The sequence below is a fragment of the Phasianus colchicus genome, chromosome 1, assembly GCF_987193195.1.
Source record: "Phasianus colchicus chromosome 1, bPhaCol1.hap1.1, whole genome shotgun sequence".
NCBI lineage: Eukaryota > Metazoa > Chordata > Aves > Galliformes > Phasianidae > Phasianus > Phasianus colchicus.
This window is the reverse complement of record NC_143436.1, coordinates 1686886-1707912: the sequence shown is the minus strand read 5'-3', so window position 1 is coordinate 1707912 and position 21027 is coordinate 1686886. Positions and strand designations below refer to the sequence as shown.

The following is a 21027-nucleotide window of genomic DNA, read 5'->3' as shown; positions in this document are numbered from 1 at the left end:
ACTCCGCGCATGCGTAATGAGAGAAAACAAGGCCCCGCCACCTCAGCCCACGCATGCGCAGAGGAAGCCGGGAGGTCATTAACGGTCGCCTCAGGAGGAGGGCGGGAAGACTGTTTCGCGGAGGCCCTGAGGGGAAACAGGGTCAAAAAAAAAAAGCCTCTGGTTTTGTGTGTTTGAGGGCGGAAGGCCTCGGCGTGGGCTGTGTGGTGCTGGGGGAGCAGATCCTCTCCTCTGTGGCTTCAAGCTGCGCCAGGAGAGATTTATACTACTTCTCTGAAAGAGTGGTCAGGCGTTGGAATGGGCCGCCCAGGGAGGTGGTGGAGTCACCGAGCCTGGAGCTGTTCGAGGAACGTTTGGATTTTGTGTTGAGGGACGTGGTTTAGTGAGTACTATCGGTGATAGGTTAAACTGGATGAACTTGTAGGTCTTTTCCAACGTTGGTGAGTCTGTGATTCTGTGATTCTGTGATTTGTGTTGGTGCTGAGAGCCCCTCCCTGCACACAGGATTCCAGGTAAACCCCCCCCAGTGCAGAGCAGAGGAGAGAATCTCCCTCATCTTTCTGACCACGCTCTTGAACGCACCTCAGGGTCCCATTGGCCTTCTTGGCTACCAGGGCACACTGCTGCCTCACGGTCCCCCTGCTGGCCACCAGGTCTTTCTCCTCAGGGCTTTCTCCTCAGGGCTCCTTTCCAGCCCCCAGCCTGTATTGATGTGTGTGGTTATTCCTCCCCAGGTGCAGGACCCTACGTTGCCTGCATTCAACCTCATCACGTTCCTCACTGCCCAGCTCTGCCTGTCCAGGTGTCACTGAATGGCAGCACAGCCTTCTGCTGTGCCACAGCCACTCCTCACAGCTTTGTACCATCAGCAAACATTGAGGGTAAACTCTGTCCCTTCATCCTTATCGTTAATAAAGACGCTGATCAAGACAGGGGTATGCATCTGAACGGCTGTTTTCAACCCTTTTTTTACGAACTTTTTTTTTTTTTTAATTTTAAATTATTATTTAGTTAGTTTAGTTTTGGTTTTGGGAGAGGGTGGGAGCTGGTTTCTGTTCCACATCTCACAGCACCAAGCTTCTGCAAAGTAACGAGTCCAAAGCACAAGTGGAAACTACCAGTAGGAGATGAATCATCTCATTAAAAAAAAAAAAAAAGTAGAAAATACCACTTCTTGATCATACCACTGCCAAACCCCAGCACTTCTATGAAGCTTCCTAAATCACGGTTCTGTTTTTCTTAAACATTTGTCTCTTGGAATCTACTTTCTTGCCCATACCCTTTAAGATGTGCCTTATCATATTTTCAAGCTTATCTTTAATATAACAGGTAGGAGTTTGGAGGTTTGCTGATTTTAGCACATTTTCCTAAGGAAAGGGGGTTTCACTGCCACATAGGTTGCTTCTTATCCCTTCTGCTATAACTTTTGAACCAAAAGTTGGCAGATTCTGACCAAGTCTGACACAGAGATTCAAATATATTAATTTCCTGTTTCATGAAAACAACACAGAGGCTATAAAGTAAGTTTCTGGTGTCCAGAAGGCCAACGGTTTTATGCAATGGTGAGTGATGAAACCAATGCCTAATTTTTTTTTTAAACACTTATTATTTTTTCTACCAGTTGTCCAGCCTTTGTTTTCTCCCTTAGTTTGAGGTTTGTACATGTTACAGTCTGCTGTAATAAATCAGCACTGGAAAGGGCTGTAGGTAAACCTGTAAATCTCATTTACAGAAATTCTCCAGCCATCTTTTCTGCTCTTCCACCTTTTCCTTGAGATTGTTGGATTTATAACAAACATATATTTTCATTCCATATGGCTGTAATGGTCAATCAGCATTTAGCTGTTGCTTTGGATGCTCTTATAGGATGCAGTAGTTAGAAGGTGTGCAGATTTTTTGTCGTGCTGATAGAATTGATTAGGAATGCCAAAGTGCAGAAGGGGGAACTGAACAACTCTGTAGTGGAGGAAATGTTTGCAGGCAGAGGATTTCAGTCCGATGCTGAAAAATAGAAGGGGGTATAGAGAATGAGCCAAGCTTATGGACAAAACATGGCTTAAAGAATGGTTGAAATAACTCCCAAAAATGAAAGCAAAAGAAGCTGGGCTGAGCAGCCTCCTTCTGCATTAGATTTCCATTACAAAGTGAGCCACATAATACATAGTGGATCAAGTGTGATGGTACCAATGCTCCCAGGAGATCCCCATCATGTTCTGTCCCCGGTGTGATGGGTCACATGTTGTATTTTCCAGTATATATCTCTAAGATTCAGTTCTGTTTGTATATTTGTGTAAAAATAGATTCACTCATTCTGAAACTGAAGGGAAATGGAATGTTTTTGAAACAAAAGAAATCCAGAAGACATCTGTGTAATGGTTAATACCATCCACAGTATGGATATATATTACACAGATTAGCAAATTTCAATCCAGAAAGATTCACCTAGCAGTAATTCTAATGCATTAACACAGGTCTAATGACTGTCTCTTTGATGAAGAGGGAAAGCTGAGCCTGGCTGAGTGGAGAAGTGAGACCAGGGAACGCTGGAAATAACAACGAGGTCACCACTCGACACCACAGCAGCCCGCATCAAGGAGGAAGGATGGTTTAAAGAACAGTTTGGAAACAGAATGGAAACCAACAAATTTATTTGCCCTGAAGAGAAAGGGGTTGAGTTCAGGAAAGATGAGAGATAACATCCAAATGTCATCACTGTGAATATGGTGCAGTACCTCTCTCTCAGTCCAGGGGATCCACTTCTCTTGTAATCTGGACACATTACATGTTTTCAAGGGTAAGTGATAAGACCTTGAAAGCATACATTTCCAATTCTTAAACTTCTCATGAGTGTTTTCTTTGCTGTAGAAGACACTAACTTTTTCAGTACTTCTTTCTGTCGCCACAAGCAGGATCCAGAAGGTTTTGTTTGTCAGAGAATCGCTTTCTGATCAGTGGGAGTATCAGGCTTCACTGAGGCTGATGAGCACTTTATCTCCCTGTTCACACTCAGTGATGAACTTCTGGCATTGAGTGGCAAAGGAAAATGAGGGATATTGTTACCCTGTATCATAGACTGAGCTTATCAGGGTGATGCAGAAGGTGTATTGTAAGCTTAAGAAGTTCCTTGCCATTTGAATAGGAGCAGGGCCTTCAGTATTGGATGGACAGGGCATGGCTGTGTTGTGGGTGTTGAGTTTTTGGTAGCTCAGCTCCCATTCTTTGTTGTGCTGCTCACTGCTCTCCCGCTCCTGCCTGTAACTGCAGCAGTTTGCTTTCTGAGTTGTAAACAGCCCTGCCAGAACTTTCATTGCTGAGGGAAAGCTCAAAGGAATCAGAAGGAGCCAAAAAGGACAGGAGAGGAAAGGATGTGATGGTTGTGGTTCAGTAGACTTTGCAGACTTTCTAAGTAGAACAGTTCTGAATGAGGCTTGGAGATAATAAAAGAAATCATGAATGAAAAATGATAAATAATACAAAAATTCATATTTTTACTATGTTAATAGAAAAAATGATGATGTTTAATTTTTGTTAACAAACCACATGGCATGAAAGAAGCAATCATAATTATCTCCTTTTAGCAAAAACAACTGGCAAGATACCATATTTTTCTAACTACTCAGGGTACAAAGAAGTAGCACTAATGACAAGTGTGTCAGCAATATTAGATTGAGCACTCAAAAATCAGCCCGTGAACTCAGCTGTTGGTTTTCATAAACATGCTTGAACCAGGCTAAGAAAAACAAGCTGCTGTTTGCACATGCAAGGCTTTAGATAAATAATTAAGGGAAGTTTGTGCAAACTGGGAGGATAATAAGCCTGACCTCATACAGTCACTGCTGTAGTTACAGTTTGATAAATAAAGAGCGCACCAGCTCTGGCAGCTGGCAGGCCAGCACGTCTCACTGTCATTATAAGCTGCTCCATAAGCTGTGGAATTAATGACATCCTTTCCTTAGGGCAACCAGGGCCTTAGCTGAGACCTTAATGTGGTCTCCCCCCCACCCAGTTGTCTTCAAGGGAACTTAGGGAATATCTTTGAGGCCTTTTATCCTTTGCTCAACTTTGCATGACATTGGCTAACCAGTTCATAAGCTGCTTATAATGTCTTTGCACATTCTGTCCCTAGGAAATGAGGCTAAAAACGGAAGGAGAAGAATCTTCAGGCAGTAAAGAAGACAACTTGCAAACAGCAAAACTTTCTGCGGCCAGCTGTAGGGTGAAGAAAAAGCTCTGCATGCTGTTTGCAACAGAAACTGAGCACATAGCCATTCCTGGAACCAACAGCTGTGTTCGAGGTAAGATAACAGATATGGTTCCCTCAGCTGCACAGAAGCTATTAGAAACTTTGCTCTGAAACTCATTTGTTCTGCATCAAAATGATTCTCCCATAACTGCTGCCTCCTACCTCTCTTTTAGGGAGATGGAAACCCCCACTGTGAAGGGGGGTAATTTCCAATTGCTCAGGATGGAATATTTCCTAGCTCTGCTGGAGAAGCAGCACCTTGGGCTCGGAAGTGCTGGTAAGAGAGTTTTGCAGAGGGGCCTCAGTGCTCAAACACCTTGAGGGAAAGTCTTGAGCTTATTGCATTGTTTGACTGACCCACATCTGGTTGTAACTAGAATAAGAGGTTCCCCCTATTCCTGTTAAACTGGTGTGTCAGCCCCACAGCTGCTTTGCAGAATGCAGTGAGAACAGTGGTTTTCATGAGCCCAACACCACCTTACAAAGCATGGCCTGCCTCAATAAAAGTGAGATAAAGCCACGACGGGGTAAAAGAACTTAAAGTTAAAAGCTCTGCCTTCTCCTATTTACTTTTTTTTACACATGGGCTCAGTTTTCACATAAGGGAATATCTACAGAGCTTAAATTTTTGGTGGTGGAAATAGTATTGAAACATTACAGTTATTTCCACCTTTCTACCACACAGAGATTCAGTCAAGAATTTGTATTTCCGTTCTCAGTAAAGATAGAAAACATGATAAGCTGTGGAACCCTCACATGAAGCACAATTTAAATATAAAATGTAGAAGAACGAACCTTACGTCAAACAGAATAACCAGGACCTACACTAACACTGCAGGGAAGAGACCAAAAAAAAAAACAGTTTTGAGGCAAATACAAAGGACTTTTCTAAGTTTGCAAGTTCATTAATCCCAGCTACAAGATGCTGACCTGCAGGGAAATGAGGAATCACAGAATCACAGAATCGTAGGGGTTGGAAGGGACCTCCAGAGATCATCGAGTCCAACCCCCCTGCCAAAGCAGGATCCCTACACCAGGTAAAAGCTGCACATCTGGTAGGAAAATCAGATAAATCATCACAGAGAAAATCCTAAGCTGTCCTGCTAGTCTTGGGCTTTTTATTTGCAGTATGTGGCTGAAAACAGTGGTATTTCACACAACAGCTGCATTTCTATCACTTACATATGCAAGAGACCTGACTTTTTGGGTTAGTTTGAAGGGAGAGTTCTAAAAAGAAATAAAACCAACCAAAATTAGTATGTAAATTAAGGTGCACGAAGAAGAAAGTTTACGTGAATGAACAGACTTGAAAAGTCACACTGGTTTATTGTGAACAGAAGCATTCTTAAAAGGGTGAGCGGGTTTACTAATGGCAGCTCTTTGAAAAGTGCCTTTTGCAAACCACATCAAGGAAACATTCTCAATTCAATTCCACAGCAATAAGCACAAATCCTGCCATGACAAATACCTGTGGTTTTATCACCTGCATGCTCGCTGTATCAGTAACAGTACAGTGTGGGAGAAGTCCACTTTTGCCTGCACTATATTGACACATTTTTCTTTGACAAAAGAACTGATTTCATAAGGGAGGAAAAATTAGACCAGGATTCCCTGTGCATGGCTGACAACATTTTGTAGAAAAAGATATAATCTTTTATCTTTTATAATCTTTCATACCCTGTCACCATACTCACAGCTCGTTGTGTGAGTCTGAATGTTCTGGACTGCACCATCTGCTGTTTCTGTCATATGATGGCAGCAAAGTGGTACCCAAAGCACTCTTCCTTCCCACTTTAAGACTCAGCACAAACATCCTCCCAAAGAACCAAAAACCTGTGCAAAAATCAGGTTATTTTCCAGAAGACTGTCTCCTGTAGGGCTGCAAAGGGTATAGAGCAATGAAGAAAGCTCTCTGGAAACCTAATGTTGAAGTAATTATCCTTCAAAAACAATCAGCCTGCTGCATTTTATTTCCCTGTATGGACTTTGTAATGGAGCATCTTGCTTGATGAGAAAAAAAGCCTTTGTGTGGTATGTTTAGACATCCTGTAGTTTGGGTCAGTAACTTCTGGGCTGATATTTCTGATTACTGCAGGTGGAGAGAAACATGGCAGTGAACCTCCTCTGCAGCTCTTTGCTCTGCAAACTCGTTCATTTTACTCTCATAGCAGTGAGCAGAGGGGTGAAGGAAAGTGGAACAGTGGTAAAGGTAATGCATTACTATACCTAATGACCAATGCAAAAATTGTGGAAGAAATCTGTAAATCTGCTGTACAATCCCAGCAGTGATGCTGCCCTGGGGACAAGTGGTAGTGTCATCCCCTTTGGCCAAGTCATCCAACTCTACTTGGGACTGTCATAGATGGTGCCACCTATTTTGTGTTTTTTACTTCATCATAGCAGTGTGGTGTTTGAAACACATCATCGTAACTGAACAAATGAAAACACATCAGCTCAGCTTGAGGCATCTGGGTGAGATGAAGACCTATCAAGGCTGAGATACTCTTACAGCAGACTTAACAAGCTGAGGGACAGCACAGACTCAGATCTCTCATACACAGTTGTAAATCTGCAGTGAAAACTAGGTGAGGCCACTCCTGAATGAGATGCTGGAACCTGGTCCTCGGCCTCCAAGAAGTCACAACAAAGGGAAGACCTCCAAGAAAATGAGAGCTGAGGTGTCTGGATGGTTACAGAGAGGCCTGGACTCTTTAAGAAGGTGATTTTCTTCCAGCTTTACTTAAAATTATCTTCCTTTCCTCACTGTGTAGCACCTGGAGTCCCTGCTGGGATGGGACGGGTGAGTGGTGTCTCTCACTGGTAGCGCAGCAGCTCTTCCCAGCGGATGGGCTGGGAAAACACCTCCCGCTCCAGCCACAGCTCATAGGAGTAGTGGAAGTCCTCAGGAAGCTCCAGCCTCTGGCCCAGCACACTCTGCAGGCAGTTGTCCACTGGTGCAAACTCTGAATCCTGAGGTTTGTCGTATCTTCGACTGTTGAAGGCTTCGATGCTGGCTCTCAGTGTGCATTCTTCAGCCTGGAAGTCCCACGGCCTCGCGTCAATATCTAGGTTTAAGATCAAGCAAGACCATAGAATTGTGGAAAAAAATAAGGTTTGAACAAAAGAAAGGATGAAGGTTTTACAGCATCACATGCCTGCATTGATTCGCCAGTTCGTTATTCTTAATTCTATGATAATTATTCATAACGAGTTCCCATTATGCATGCATTTTAATTTGAAGTAATTAACTGAAATGTATTAAAATCACTTGTAAATTCAGCAGAGTTAGAAAGCTTCCTATAGAAATGCAATTATTTCTGTTCTCTGCTTTGAGGACTCCAAACAATTACAAAGCTGCTTTTTTTGGAAAGGCCTCATCACTTCTGCTCAAAATCTCCACAGACTTCTCAAGCAGAGATCAAGATTTAAAGCACACTGCTAAAACGTCACAAATTGTAACCTATTGAAAAAAAAAAATTGAAATTTTGGGCAAATTTAACAGTGTTGGAAAACTAGGAATTGATTATAATAACCACAATACTTTAAATATGTTAATATTGTATAAACACAAAAAAGTAGTGTTTTGATATTTGGCCTTTAGGAGCTCTAGCTCTACACAAACTAATCGTTTGCTCCATGAAGATTTAAAAAATTCATGCCAAGGTCTCAGCAGCACTCAAAGGAGGGAAAAGCCTTCTAAAAATACAGAAGAGCTGTTTAAACAGACCAGCATGTCCAGTGTGTGCTTCAGCTTATGGATTCACAACCTTGGGCTGTAACCAACACTGTCTCTCTGGTGTGAAGTATGGGGTCACTGCTTGGATTTCCCCTCTGTGGCCATCCCAGGCATGCAAGTTTGGTGCAGAGCAGTTTGATGCCTCAGTGGTAAAAGCAATCAATTTGGGAAAATGAAAATGGAGGGCTGGGTTTGGTAGAAACTCATCTTGGAGACCTGACTGCATCCCATCCTGATCCGATTATTCCTCATGCAATTAGTTCCCTCCTGATGGTGCATTAAGGCTTCAGAAAAAGAAAACTCAAGTGCTGGCCCAAGCAAATTTATAGCTTTCCAACAGGTCCTAGGGCTAAACTTGCCCATGAACAGGACTCCTCCCAGCATGACTCACCGTTGCCATACGCCCAGTCGTCGTTCATGCGGTGCCGCACCTTCTGGTAGATGGCCGACATGGTCTTCATGTTGCTCTTTCTCCACTGGCGCCCCAGATATTTGGTCTGGATTTTCAAAAGTTTGAGAACGTACAGCTGCATCATGGCCTGCTTCACCTTCAGAGCTCGCTTCAGTATCGGGGCCGACTTGAAGACTACTAGCATCTGCCAAAAAAGGCATTGGAAATCAGCGCAGTGAGCTCAACAAAACAATGGAAATGCTGCCTGCACAGCTCTGGGCAGCACCACTTTGTAAAAGCATGTGGAAGACAAAGAAGTGGTCTTTGTCCTTAGATGTCAGCACTGGGTCCACTGTTGTCCACATTGGGTTAACTCATTCATTAGTGGCTTGGATGAAGGTACATATTGCTTCCTTGACAACTTTACTACGGTGATCCTCCTTACCATTGTCCTCGAGTGCTTCCACTTGGTCAGCTTGTTGAGGATCCTCAACAGGTTAATGCAGGAGAATAGGTTTCTCCAGCAGAACTGGTTGTTGTCTCCACCTTCCTGCAAGAAAAGAGGGGAAAGCAGAGGCCTGATGGTTCACCATCACACTGCCAATGGCACGCAGAGACAGGGAAACCCTTCTGAAATCCTCAGTGCTTTAATTTGTGCTTTGGTTTAGAGTGTTATCCAGGAGAAATCACATTGCTTTGTCATGGGAAACGTGTGTTTTGGGAGATTTGTATTGATTGTTTGCCAAGCAAATTACAGCCTAGTCATCACTGCTCAGCAAACATTTTGTTGCTAATTATATAAATCACTTCGTAAATTACTGCATGCTTAGAAGACAGTATAGATAAATAAGAAGAAATGACAAAATAATAAAGGATAGAAACCAGCAACATTTCTGTTGGGAGAACAAGATTTTTCTATAGCAAAGATCCAGCTTAAGTGCAGCCCATGCATTATTTTAAATATGAGCTGCATGTCAGCACCCCCAGCACCAGTGTGTGGAAGTAGTGCCCGTGGCACATCTGAGCACTAATTCCATCAGCACAGCCACTTGGTTTATGCTTGCACAGCGCTGAGTGCAGCACAAGCATCCCACAGATAACCTATTTGGGTAAGAGCAGAAACAAGTGCTGCTTATTTTATAGGCCAGCTTAAAAGCCAGCTTAATAAGCCAGTTACAGCAAGCTACAGCCTTAATGACCACTGGAAAAATCACAGCCTGTTGAGAATTCCACCTTCTGGGCATCTTCAGGTGAAGAGTGTGATTAGACACTGATGGAAGTGTCGGAAAACAAGATTTACCCAAGAAAATGCTGTCAGCATGATGTCTTTGTTCTTAAAGGCAAGCACCAAGCATATCACCCCAGTAAGCAACGGTGAAAGCAGTGGCATGCATATCATTCTTTGGAGGCCAAAAAAGAAGGAATCTGCTGATAGGAAACACTTAAATTCTGGGATTTGGTGAAAGTCATTCTGAGCAAATGCGCTTTTCTGCCAGCAGAGGCCATGGCTGTGTGGGAGGCTTTTCCCAACACGACCACCTCTGGATACTGCAGCTGAGTTATTTATCCATTCCTATGTAGGAACAGCAGTTCCCACAGTCCCTACTCTGGAAACAGCACTGCTGAGTATGTCCTAGTTTTTCACAGAAACAAACCAAGCACATCCTGCTGTGTGCAGCCCCCTGAAAGCATTATCATCTGTTACATCTGCTAGGAAATGTGTTACGGCTGTGATGTTAAATCAGTGCATCGGAGTTAAAACAAACAAAAAACAGCATAAAATATTGGTTAAGGAACAGAAACACAACTACATGCACAAACGTCACTGAAGAACCAGGGTGTGTTTGATTTCTATAAATAGGCACTGGATTTTTATAGAAATAGACCTAACATCATTCCTGGACCTGTAGGCAATAAATAAACAAGGAAGTGAAGAAGGAAAAGAAGAAGAGGAGAAGAAAAAAAAAATAGTAAAAATAAAAAGAAGGGTAAAAAAGAGAAGGAAAAAGGGGGGAGAAGAAAAAAAAGGAGAAAGGAAAAGGGAGGAAAGAAAAGGGAGGAAGGAGAAAGGGAGAAAGAAAGGGAAAAAGAAAAAGGGAAGAAAAGAAAAAAAAAGGAAAAAAGGAGAAAATGAAAAGGGAAAAAAGAAAAAAAAGGGGAAAAAAGAAAAAAGGGGGGAAAAAGAAAAAAGAAAAAAAAAAAGGAAACAAGAGAAAGGAAAAAAAGAAACAAGGATAAAAGGTAAAAAAGCACTGTGTGCCACCAGAGCTCACAACGATGTGTCACTAGATGTCCCCATCGGGCCAGCTTTAGCTCATCAAAACCATAAGAAGCCTTTCCCTTTATTTCTATGATTGCAACGTGTCCACAGCCAAGGAAAATGACATAGGCTCGAGATTTTAGCAGCAGCAATGAGAGAAATTTTCAAGTCTTTATGCAGGAGAAGCTCTATTTTTGGGGCTGGCTGGATGCAAAGAACACAAAAAATAAAAGAAAAATCCTTCCTCGCCCACCTGCATAGAGCAGTACTGTCACAAGTGCTCTGCTTTGCTTACCAGGCTTTCTGCAGTGAGCTCAGGCAACTCGTGGACTGTACAGTGCGGGTAATCCAGGACAGAGATGCTGTGGAAGATGGGAAAGAAGAGACTCATTAAGGACAGTCAGTGTGTGAGCCTAATGAGCGGAGCCCTCCCTGCTCCCAGGCATGCATTAGTGGGGGCTCGGAGGAGGTGGATCCATTAGGACATGGCAGATCAGTTATTTGTGTGCATACTAAAAAAAACCAAAACAAACAAACAAAAAAACCAACAAACAAACAGACAAAAACTCATACAAAAAGCAAATTTTAGATTAAAATGGAAATATCTGACAGCAAGAATATTACCAGCAAGATAATGCATGGCAAGGGCATCAAGTCTTGCCCAAGAAGGTTTCCAAGCCTCCGGATCTACTGCCTTTTTAAGAGTAGCTAACCAAAAAACCCTCAAGTGTACACATATATATATATTATATGTGTATGTGTGTATAATAATAAAATGTACTCTACACATACATTTTATTTATATATATAAATGTTTGGGTTTTTTTTTGAGAGCATGTGGCATGGAGAGGGTTCAGTGCCACGCGCTGTCGTTGTATGAGCATCGTGCTGTATTTCCCACTGCAGCTTCACTGGCCATCACATGTGTGGCTGTACCTGTTTTTGGCAGTGATATAGGACATGATGTTTTGGTTGAAGAACTTCAGGATCAGCGGGATGCAGTTGGCAAACACCAAATGCTGGGACACATACTCAAACTGGGGGAGAGAAGCGAAACGGATCAGCGTCAACAGGAACAACTGGAAGCGTGTGCTGGGAATTTCCATTTCCAGTTTGGATGGTTTGCTCTGAACCTGGCAGACCATCTTCCTTGTGCACAAGTCTGCTGTGTAAGGCTTGCATCACATACAACGACTCCCAGCAGCTGGAAAAGTGCATTGCCATGCAGAATTTCATGGCAAGACTCTAGAAGAGGTGCGCTCAGCGACTGCAGGTCACCTTTCAAGGTAAAAACTGTTGGAAAGCATTATATATGGAAGGAAAAGGAGGAGATTAACTACTACAAAGGATGTAGGGTAACTTCCCTTCCCAGATTACAGAATCATAGAATTGTAGGGGCTGGAAGGACCTCTAGAGATCATTGACTTCAACCCCTCTGCCAAAGCAGGCTCCCTAGACCAGTTTGCACAGATCAGCGTCACCAAGAGCAGCCAGCAGCTTGAGAAGCTTGGACAGCTAACCCAAAATCGGAACGAAGGGGAAAACATTAAAGAAACCCAACAACAGACCTTCTCCAGACCTAACACTGGTCTGCAGGAGTGCTGCCACCCAGGAGAAGAAATGCAAGGAGCTGCTTTGGTGTGAAAAAAGGGACTGAATGCAAGCTAGGATATAGGGGAACGTGGAACAAAGGTAGGATTGGAAATATATATATTTTTTATTCTATCCAATCCAATACATGGATTTCTGTTAATCCTCCTATATATGTCATAGCATACATGGGTTTGTATCACACTGAAACTTCTTTTAAAAAGAAAAAGAAAAAAAAAAATAATAAAAAAAAAAAAATTCACCTACTAATTGTTTAGCACAAATCAAACTGCATCTAGGACCCTGAGTTTGTTCTACTGAAACCAGAGCCCTGAGAGCTCAACCCTGTTGAGGACCTCATGACTCCTGCCCAGCCCCACTGCTTGTCATGGAGGTTGGCAGAGCAGGAGGGGTCCTGCTTAGCTCCTCCCCACCCCTGCTGCCATGAGAGGCTCTTTCTCCTGACATCTCCGGAATTCTAACCCGATTAACCACAGCATGTGTTCTTCCACAAATCTGAGAGCTCTTTCCACATGAGTGGAAACCACCCTGTCAACACACAGCCAAAGATATATTGCAGGCAGGTTATTTCTGCATGAGTAACACTCTAAAAATCATGTCCCAGGGCGAGGGTTCATCCCTACAATCCACAGCTCCTCTTGGAAACACTTCCTGGAGAGCTCCTCTAAGGATGTGCCAACCCTGTGAGCACCAACCATGACTCCTTCTCGGTGCTCACCTGGTAAATATGGTTCAGCTTGAAATGCTTGAGGAGTAACAGCAGCAGTGCCGAGATGCTCTTCACAATAATCTCCTTGTGCCTGTTCACATCAATCCCCAGCTTCATGCTCTGCAGGACGGTGATGCTGGCGTGGTGGGGGAAGATCAAGGCTAACCATCAACCTGATGGGACCATCACCGACCCACATCCCTTGGAACATCTGGCCATCCCCACATCTGGAGCTCTGTGCCCACCTCTGGAGCCCCCTGAATCTATTTGCAACCCCCAGCTTTCCTACTTGATCCAAGGCTGAAACAGCTGAAGGTATCTCCTTGAGGACTTACGGCATCTCCTCAGGCAAGACATCTGCCAGGATGTTGATGGAGTCAGTCTTGGCCTTGGAGGTGGGTGCTGCAGCAAGGAGGATCTTCAGCAGAGCGATCTGCAGAGGAGGCAGGTGTGAAGGCAAAGGGGGAATCCCTTCCTTTTCCTTGGACAACTTCAAGCCAGCTCTAGAAGGTTCCACCAGCCCAAGGTCCACTCATGGTGATAGGCCAGCTATATCAATGCTCAGCTCTTCTTTTGTACCCAACTGCAGGCAGCAGGGCAGCTCAGCTTTTGTATTAAGTTGATGCATTGAGCTCTAGTGGTATGGATAAAAGCGCTGCAGCTTAATGTATTTAAATGTTTGTCTCTCCCTACAGATAGACTGTAGGTGGCCCAAAAAGCATCTTCACAGAGCTGAATTTTGATTTTTTTTAATTGTATTGTGTGGGAGTCTCTTGAGGCCATAGGAAAGACGGAAGGGATGCCTACTGTCCTATCTCCAAACATTGGACCATACTCCTGGATATCTGCTCACCTTGATCCTATGGAACCCTCCTCTGGGAGATGACTTTCCACCCAGCTCTACTCTTGATTCCCACCAAAATCCCAGTGTTCAGATCCCAAACACCCACAGACTCTCTTTTATTTCTAAGAAACACAGGCTTACCATATACTGGGGGAGATTGTATAGCATTGCTCGATACAAGACCTCACAAGGGGTTTCTTGAACTTCCTCTTCACCCTAGCACAGGGAAACATTGAAAACAAGGGGGGAAAATGTATTTCTGGTCTGCAAACTTGAGATATGTCAATAACCTCCCCAAAAATCAACTAGGGGACTTAATGATTGGGTCACGATGTGGTGTTTGAGAGCATTGGAGGTGTGACCAAACTGTACAGGTTTCTGTGGCATCTCTTCCCTGTGTCCATGTAGTGATGGGGAGCATATCTTACCAGAGACATGGGGCACTTCTCCAGCTCCTCCTCATTCTTGATCTGGATATCTGAGATGGAAACGTACTTGTGCTGGAAAAATACACAGAGGCAGAGCAATGATACAAATACAGGATGCAACACCAAGCAACGACAGCATTTGCTGAGCTTGCTGAGGACTGAATCTGCATCAGACCTTTACTGTGGGCTGAGAGCATGCACGTAAGCAACTCCAAACCTTTTGTGAGTGATGTATCACCAAGCTGATGCATATGAAACTTGATGCCCCGCAGTCTCTCCATGGCCATGGTGATCTTGGCCAAAGATTCCCTCATTTCTGTGAGATGCCTATTGGTCTGATCCCATCTTAGAGCCATTGTCTCACCTGCTTCAGTGTCTTCACACTCTCATGAATGGGCCGTGGCAGCCCTATCAGGGTCTCAGTGTCCCTGGAGGGGAAGGCAGAAGGTAAATACAAGGCTAAGATGAGATAATATGGGAGGTATGCCCTTAAATTGCAACAGGGGTCGTTCAGGTAACTAGGAACAATTTCTTCTCCAAAAGGAACCATGCAGATGTGGCACCTGGGGACATGGTGATGGGTTGATGGTTGGACCTGACGATCTTAGTGGTCTTTTCCAACCTTAATAATTCTATGACTGCAAGACTGGAGAGGAGATCTGGGGCGCTTCTATCACATATGAGCATCACACACTGCACACAGCTGGTGAGCTGAAACAGCCCAGTCTCTGTGGGTGCTTGCTGGCAGATAAATGACACCGAGGGGAGCTGGGGGACAGGCTCTGGTGGCCCCTCACACATGACACTCACTGTCCCAGAGTGAAGCCGATGAATTTGTTCCTGCTTGCCTCCAGGAAATGTTCAATGTCCTTCTGCCTGATGCAGCATCAGAGAAATGAAAACAAGGAGAAAAACACACATATATCTGAACTGCTAAGAAAGGGCACTGGTGCAGGACAAGAAACTTTTAGCTTTCTGGGATCAATTTCTAGAGGTATTCATAGCTACTGACTACAGCCACCATCGCTCACATTGGTTAGGAACAACGTGAACCAAAACCAGAGCTGAGCATGTTGACATGGAGCGGAATGGCACCATGTGTGCTCCTGTGTTTCACAGATAGTGGATGAGATCAGCAGCAAAAAGCAAAAAGCAGCATGAGTGGATTTGAGAGATGGGACTGAAGATTTCACCCTCTTTTCCACACACCCCCCCTCCATATCATAAGTAGCAGAATTGGTCTTGGGAGGGATAGCACCAATCCTTCATACTGTGCCATGTTTATCCTGTTTCTCACCCTCTAGAGCAAGGCCCCTCAAGAAGATTTCATTTGGCCACACACGAGTACCACTCAGTGCATAAGGGGCATGCTCATTAACCACACAATTAACCTAGGGCACTGCCCTACTTAAACCCTTGCAGCTGGCTGGGAAAGCTCCCAGCCCATGCTCTCTATCCCTTCCCATTGTACCCGGGATTCCCCAAATGGCATTTCCATGCATTGGCCAGCCTTGGCTAGGGCTGGGGAGGATGGCAATGACATCCCACGATCTACCTGACTTTGGGGGCCCAGGGCAGCCCTTTGGGGAATGACACCCGTTCAATAGGAGGACGCTGGGCTGGTATGGTAGGGAGGAGAGCATCCCGCTCCATCAGGTCCAGCTCCCCCTCGATCCCACCATCCACTTCATCACCCTCCTCTTCATCAACTCCTGTTTCATCGTTCTTGAAGGGGTCTCTCTCGTTGTAGATATCCAGGCTGTCTTGCTTCATCAGGGGCTGCAGCAGAAGGGGATGGAGAAATCAATGTCACGCCATGGATTCCAGTTTCCTCCCAGCCAACAGCTCCTGACATCTCCATCCTAAAGGACTGAGCTCCCAGATATGCCCTGGGTGAGAATTTCCCTTCTGGCTGCCACCAGAACCTGGACAAGAAACAACCCCTCTCTGTACAACAAACTCTCTGTCACCCCCTTTTCCATTTTAATTATTGGAGATACCATCCAACATCCTACCCCAGCAAAAGAGGCATTTTCATCCTCTGACCACACCACCACAACACCAGGAACTGAGCTAAAAAAAGACAAGTTTGCTGCAAGCAGTTTGGTCTCAGCGCTTATCAGCCCTTTGCCATAGGGTCAGGGCTGTCTGCTCACTTCCTCCATCTCGACTGCTTCACAGGGCTGATCTGCAGCAGCTTTTATTTTTCAGGTTTTTAGAAAATGGGAAGGAAAATGGCATCTCAAGTGGATGATAGGTCCTGTTGGAGAAGGGTTGGCCATGCCCAAGGAGGAGGCCCTTACCCGGCGGCTGCGGTGCCCACGCTTCTGCTGCTGCTCAGCCAGCTCAATGGAGCAGGTGGGCGGTGAGGCAGCACGCATGCTGCGCATCACCTGGATGCTGTCCTCGGGCAGGGGTGGCAGCCCAAGCTCCTCCCTCCTTCTCACCTTCATCGTCTGCAGGGTTTCAAATCCTCCCAGCGTGAACTAGGGACCAAAGAGAGAGGTGGCAGAGTGGGGAGGGGATGGACTCCAGGGCTGCGCAGCAATTTGGGGCTTCTAGGTGGAGGTTATCAAAGCGGGGAGTTGAGAAGGAAGAAAGCACAGCACTTTCTCCAGCCTTCTTCTGCACCCTGCATTCCAGAAATCCCAAAAGAAATGGTTCACCTTTGGTCATCCCCTTGTGCCATCCTAAATCACAAAATGGTTGGAGTCGGAAAGGACCTTGAGAGGTCACCCACTCCAACTGCAATGACAGGGACATCTACAGCTCGATGACGTTGCCCCACAATGTTTGGATTAAGCACTGGGTTGCATCCAGCACCATTCACTGCATTCCCAGTGCCTGGAAAAGGAAATTGGGCACCCACCAGGAGGACCTTCCAGAGCAGGAGCAGGACCTTTTTCATAGGAAAGTGTGGAGCGTGGCCGCTGCAGAACTTGGTCACCATCGTGAAGAGCAAGAGAGCAAAGGGCTCATCAGAGCGCATGGGAAAACCTGGCAGGGAGGGAGCAGGAGTGAGTTTGGGGCTGTCCCCATCCCAGGGGTGTCCCCACTGAAGGATACCGTGACCCCCATGGCTCACTCAGCTCTGTCCTGAAGGTCTCCCGGCAGGATTTCCACTCCGGGGGATCCGTTTCCAGTTCCACACGGATGTTCTCCACCAGCAGATACATAACGCTGAGCAGCACCCTTATGGGACAGTGCGGTGGAGACGTGACACATGGTCCCCAACCATCATCCCCAGTGGATCCCAGTGCCACCACCACAGGTACCTGAGCTCGGTGCTGTCGGCCAGTGAGATGGCTGGCTTCCGCAGCGCACTGCTGCATGCCTGGCTGTTGCTGTGGGGAAGGGGATGAGCTCAGTGGGGTGGCTCCTCATCCTCAGCCCACTCCCAAAATACAGCCATGGTGGTGGCCTCGGGGAGGAGAGTGAGAAGGAATGAGATGAGGAGAGTGAGGAGGACAGGGAGGAGAGGAAGATGAAGAAGATGAGGAGAATAAGATGAAAAGGAGGAGGGGAATGAGGACAATAAGACGAAGAAGAGGAGAGTGGAGAAGATGAGGAGGAGAGGAAGAGGGTGAGGAGGATCAAAGAAGGAGTGAGATGAAGAAGAGGAGGATGAGAATAAGATGAAGAATGTGAGGAGAATGAAGAAAACAGCAAAGATGAGGAGAATAAGATAAAAGAGGGTGAGGAGAATGAGGAGAAATAATATTATGAAGAGGGTAAGGATAATGAAGAGGAATAAGACAAAGGGTGAGGAAGGATAGGGGTGAGGAAGATGAGAATAAGATGAAGAAGGTGAAGGATGGGGAGAAAGAATAAGATGAAGAAGAGGTCCAGGAGGATGAGGAAGAGAGGAAGATGAGGATGGAAAAAAGACTAAGATGAAGAGGAGGGTGTGGAGGAGAATAGGACGAAAAGGAGGGTGAGGAAGGTGGGAGCTGTCCTCTCACTCGATCTCCATGCTGAGCAGCTCCAGGAAGGCATTGAAGGTGCCCAGCTGATACAGCAGGAAGCTGTTGTGCCGTGACCAGTGCAGGACATCGCCTTCGCTCTCACAGTCTCCAAACACTCCTGGGGAGGCCCAGGGAAGAATGTGGTCAGCGACTGCCGCCCTGGGACCCCCCAGGATCTCTCTGGTCTCCCAAGACCTCAGGTCCAGGCTGAGCCAGGTGCTCACCCTGTGCCAGGTAGAGGATGGCCCGCGCTGCCCGCAGCCGCCGCTCCCTGCTGACCACCTCCAGCCCCTCCAGCAGCCGCAGGACTTGGGCCCTCTGCTGCGCTTTGTCCAGCTCAGGCCACTGCCGGCCCCGCGCTGCAGAGGGGACAGAGCGATGTGTGGGCCATAGGGCAGCCCTGTGCCATGGGGCACTGAACACAGAGCCCATACCTTGGGGGCAAAACTCCTCCTCGAAGCATCGCCGGTTGGTGCTGAGCTCGGGCTCCTCAGTGTAGCTGTACAGCTCTGCTGGAACAGGGTCATTGGTTACCGGAAAGGTTTTCACCCCTCTTATCACCACCAAATTCCTCTGAGATATCCCCATGTGCCCAAGATGTGGAGCAGAACCCCAGCATTGTCCTGGAGCTCTCTGTGAGCTCCACTGGGCACTGGGTTCCCACTCAACACTTCCACATCCATCCATTTCATGCTGTCATGGGGCAATGGGAAGACTGCAGATATCCCAACGTGGCATTAAAATCCAATAAAACCAACTGGGACACAGAGCCTTACAGCAGCTCTCCCGGTGGGTGCTCATGGGTTAATGGGGACAGTGCTGATATCTCAATGTCCCTGAGCTCTTTTAGAGCTCCACTGGGCATTGGGTTCTGACTCAACGCTCCCAAACCCATCGTGTTTGATCCCATTTCGCATTGCCATGAGGCAATGGGGACAGCGTGGATATCCCAGTGTGGCATAAGATCTGGGACCCCCAGAGCCATGCAGGAGCCCCACAGCCACACCTAAGGGAACTTCCCATCTCCCCCTCCCCACTGCCCCATTGCATCTGCAGTGCCATAGGAATTTTTTTGGAGGGTAATTTTGCCCCAGTAATTTTGCAAACAGCTCCAGGGTTTGGGGTTTTACGCCGTTTCCTACATCATTTTCCCTACACATTCCCTATGCTCCTATGTCATTAACCCCTCTGTTAATTAAAACCCTCCTCTCTCTCATTACCAGGATGCTGCCATCCCATAACCCCACCTGCGAGCTCTGCACCACGGCTGTCGGTGTCCCCGTACTCGAACTCCACGGTGGGGAAATCCACAGAGCCCTGCGTGTTTGGAAGTGGTGCGTAAAAATAGCAGCGAGCCCTGGCTGCAAACAGCCCCGTGCACGCTCAAATCCATGGCTTGCACCCTGCCAACAGCCCCACATGTGCACTCCGCTCCTCCCCAGCCTAAAACCTCCCCTCCGCTTTAAATCCACGGCTTTCATCCTGCACGCAGCCCCACGCACGCACTCCAGTCCATCCCAACGTAAACCCGCAGCTTTTACCCTGCAAACAGCCCCGTGCATGGACCGCAGTTCTTCCCGTCTTAAATCCATGGCTTCCATCCAGCACAGCCCCATGCACGCATCCACCCTGCACACAGCCCCACGTTTGCTCCCCAGTTCCTTCCAGCTTCAATTCCACGGTTGTCCCTTCTCCATACGTCCCTCCCCAGGTCTGCAGACCCCCCCCCCCCTTCCCCGCTCCCCCATTTCCCGCAGCGGGAGCGGAACTGGAGCGTGAAACCCCGGGGAGGGAACGCATGAATGGGTCGTGGATCCATCGCTCCCCTCCGGCTGTGGGGCGGAGCGAGGTACATCGGCCCCATTTCTATGGGTACCCCCAAGATGTGCAGCACGGGGCTGAGCGCTCTGCACCAAAACTCCGCTTTTTTGCCCCATTTTTGCAGCCCAGGGCTGCGGATCCCCTTCGGGATCCTAAATCCCAGGAGGAATTCAGGACTAATCGGATCAGGGGGGCCACGAAGAGGGGAGTGAAGCCCCAGCGCACCCAACACAGGAGCCCACTGTGGGTCATGGCTGCTCCGCAGCGATGGGGTCAGGTCCCCCCGGTGCCATTGTGCCATTGGCCCCCGGGTGTTGGGGGTGCGGGAAGCAGCCACGGGCTCTGGGGGTCGTTGGGGTGCAGGGAGGGAGGGGACACACAACTAGGATAACCAGCACTGTGACCCTGGGGACTGCTCAGGGAACCCCCCCCCCCGGACCAGGACCCCCTCGGACTCCCCGTGCCTGTGGGATGGAAGCAATGCACCCACAGAACAACCGACCCCCTCTCCCTACCCGCAGCTCCACAGCACTCCCAGCCCCATTCTGTGTCCCCCGTCCTCACCTCGGACTCCTTCCGCTGTCCCCTGAAAAGCTCCCGGCCCTTAGCGGGGGGCTGCGCTGGAAGCTGCCCCATTCGGGCCCTCCCCGCGTTGGGGTTCGGGTTCGGGTTCGGTGCCCCCCCCGCCGCTTCCTCCATGCGTTGCGCCCTCCGCGCCCCTCCGCGCACGTGGGGGCCGCACCTCGCGCCCCGCCCCCCCGCTCCTATTGGCTGTTCAGTGGAGGGGGCGGAGCTGGGGGGGACACACCTCCTCACCCCGTCCTGCTATTGGGTGGGGGTGGGGTGGGGTCTATGGGGGTGTTGGGGTGTAGAGGGGGCACCGTTGAGAGGATGGATACTGGGAACAAAGGGTGCTGGGGGGGCACGTGTTGGTGCCCATAGAAGGGGCTGGGGGGACTATGGGGTGACCCTATACTGTGGGAGCTGGAGGCTGTCAATGAGGCAGTGGGTTGAGGGGA

The 21027-nt window shown here is 47.3% G+C and overlaps 1 protein-coding gene and 1 long non-coding RNA gene across 10 annotated transcripts; one reads left to right on the top strand and one right to left on the bottom strand.

The window, feature by feature from the left end:
* Positions 1-82: 82 nt before the first annotated feature.
* LOC116236446 (uncharacterized) lies at positions 83-19913 on the top strand. 9 transcript variants are annotated; one of them, XR_016461489.1, is made up of 6 exons: positions 83-1562; positions 2472-2794; positions 4127-4295; positions 4417-4520; positions 15973-16115; positions 19411-19913. It is a non-coding gene; the product is annotated as an uncharacterized LOC116236446 (long non-coding RNA). The 9 variants fall into 9 exon arrangements; XR_016461465.1 differs by lacking the exons at positions 15973-16115; positions 19411-19913 and adding exons at positions 4929-5280; positions 6644-6753; XR_016461499.1 differs by lacking the exon at positions 15973-16115 and having other exon boundaries at positions 19411-19499.
* Positions 5550-20994, bottom strand: STRIP2 (striatin interacting protein 2). Its single transcript, XM_031605070.2, has 21 exons — positions 20573-20994; positions 19435-19504; positions 18622-18696; positions 18412-18546; positions 18185-18305; positions 17498-17566; positions 17308-17414; positions 17092-17219; positions 16526-16708; positions 15778-16001; positions 15033-15098; positions 14587-14650; positions 14223-14294; positions 13936-14010; positions 13286-13383; positions 12960-13086; positions 11567-11667; positions 10926-10992; positions 8816-8920; positions 8371-8575; positions 5550-7308 (listed from the first exon to the last, which is right to left on the bottom strand). Exons 1-21 carry the CDS (start codon positions 20705-20707, stop codon positions 7058-7060), a joined length of 2478 nt encoding a protein of 825 aa, XP_031460930.2. The 5' UTR covers positions 20708-20994; the 3' UTR covers positions 5550-7057.
* Between the last annotated feature and the right edge of the window lie 33 nt (positions 20995-21027).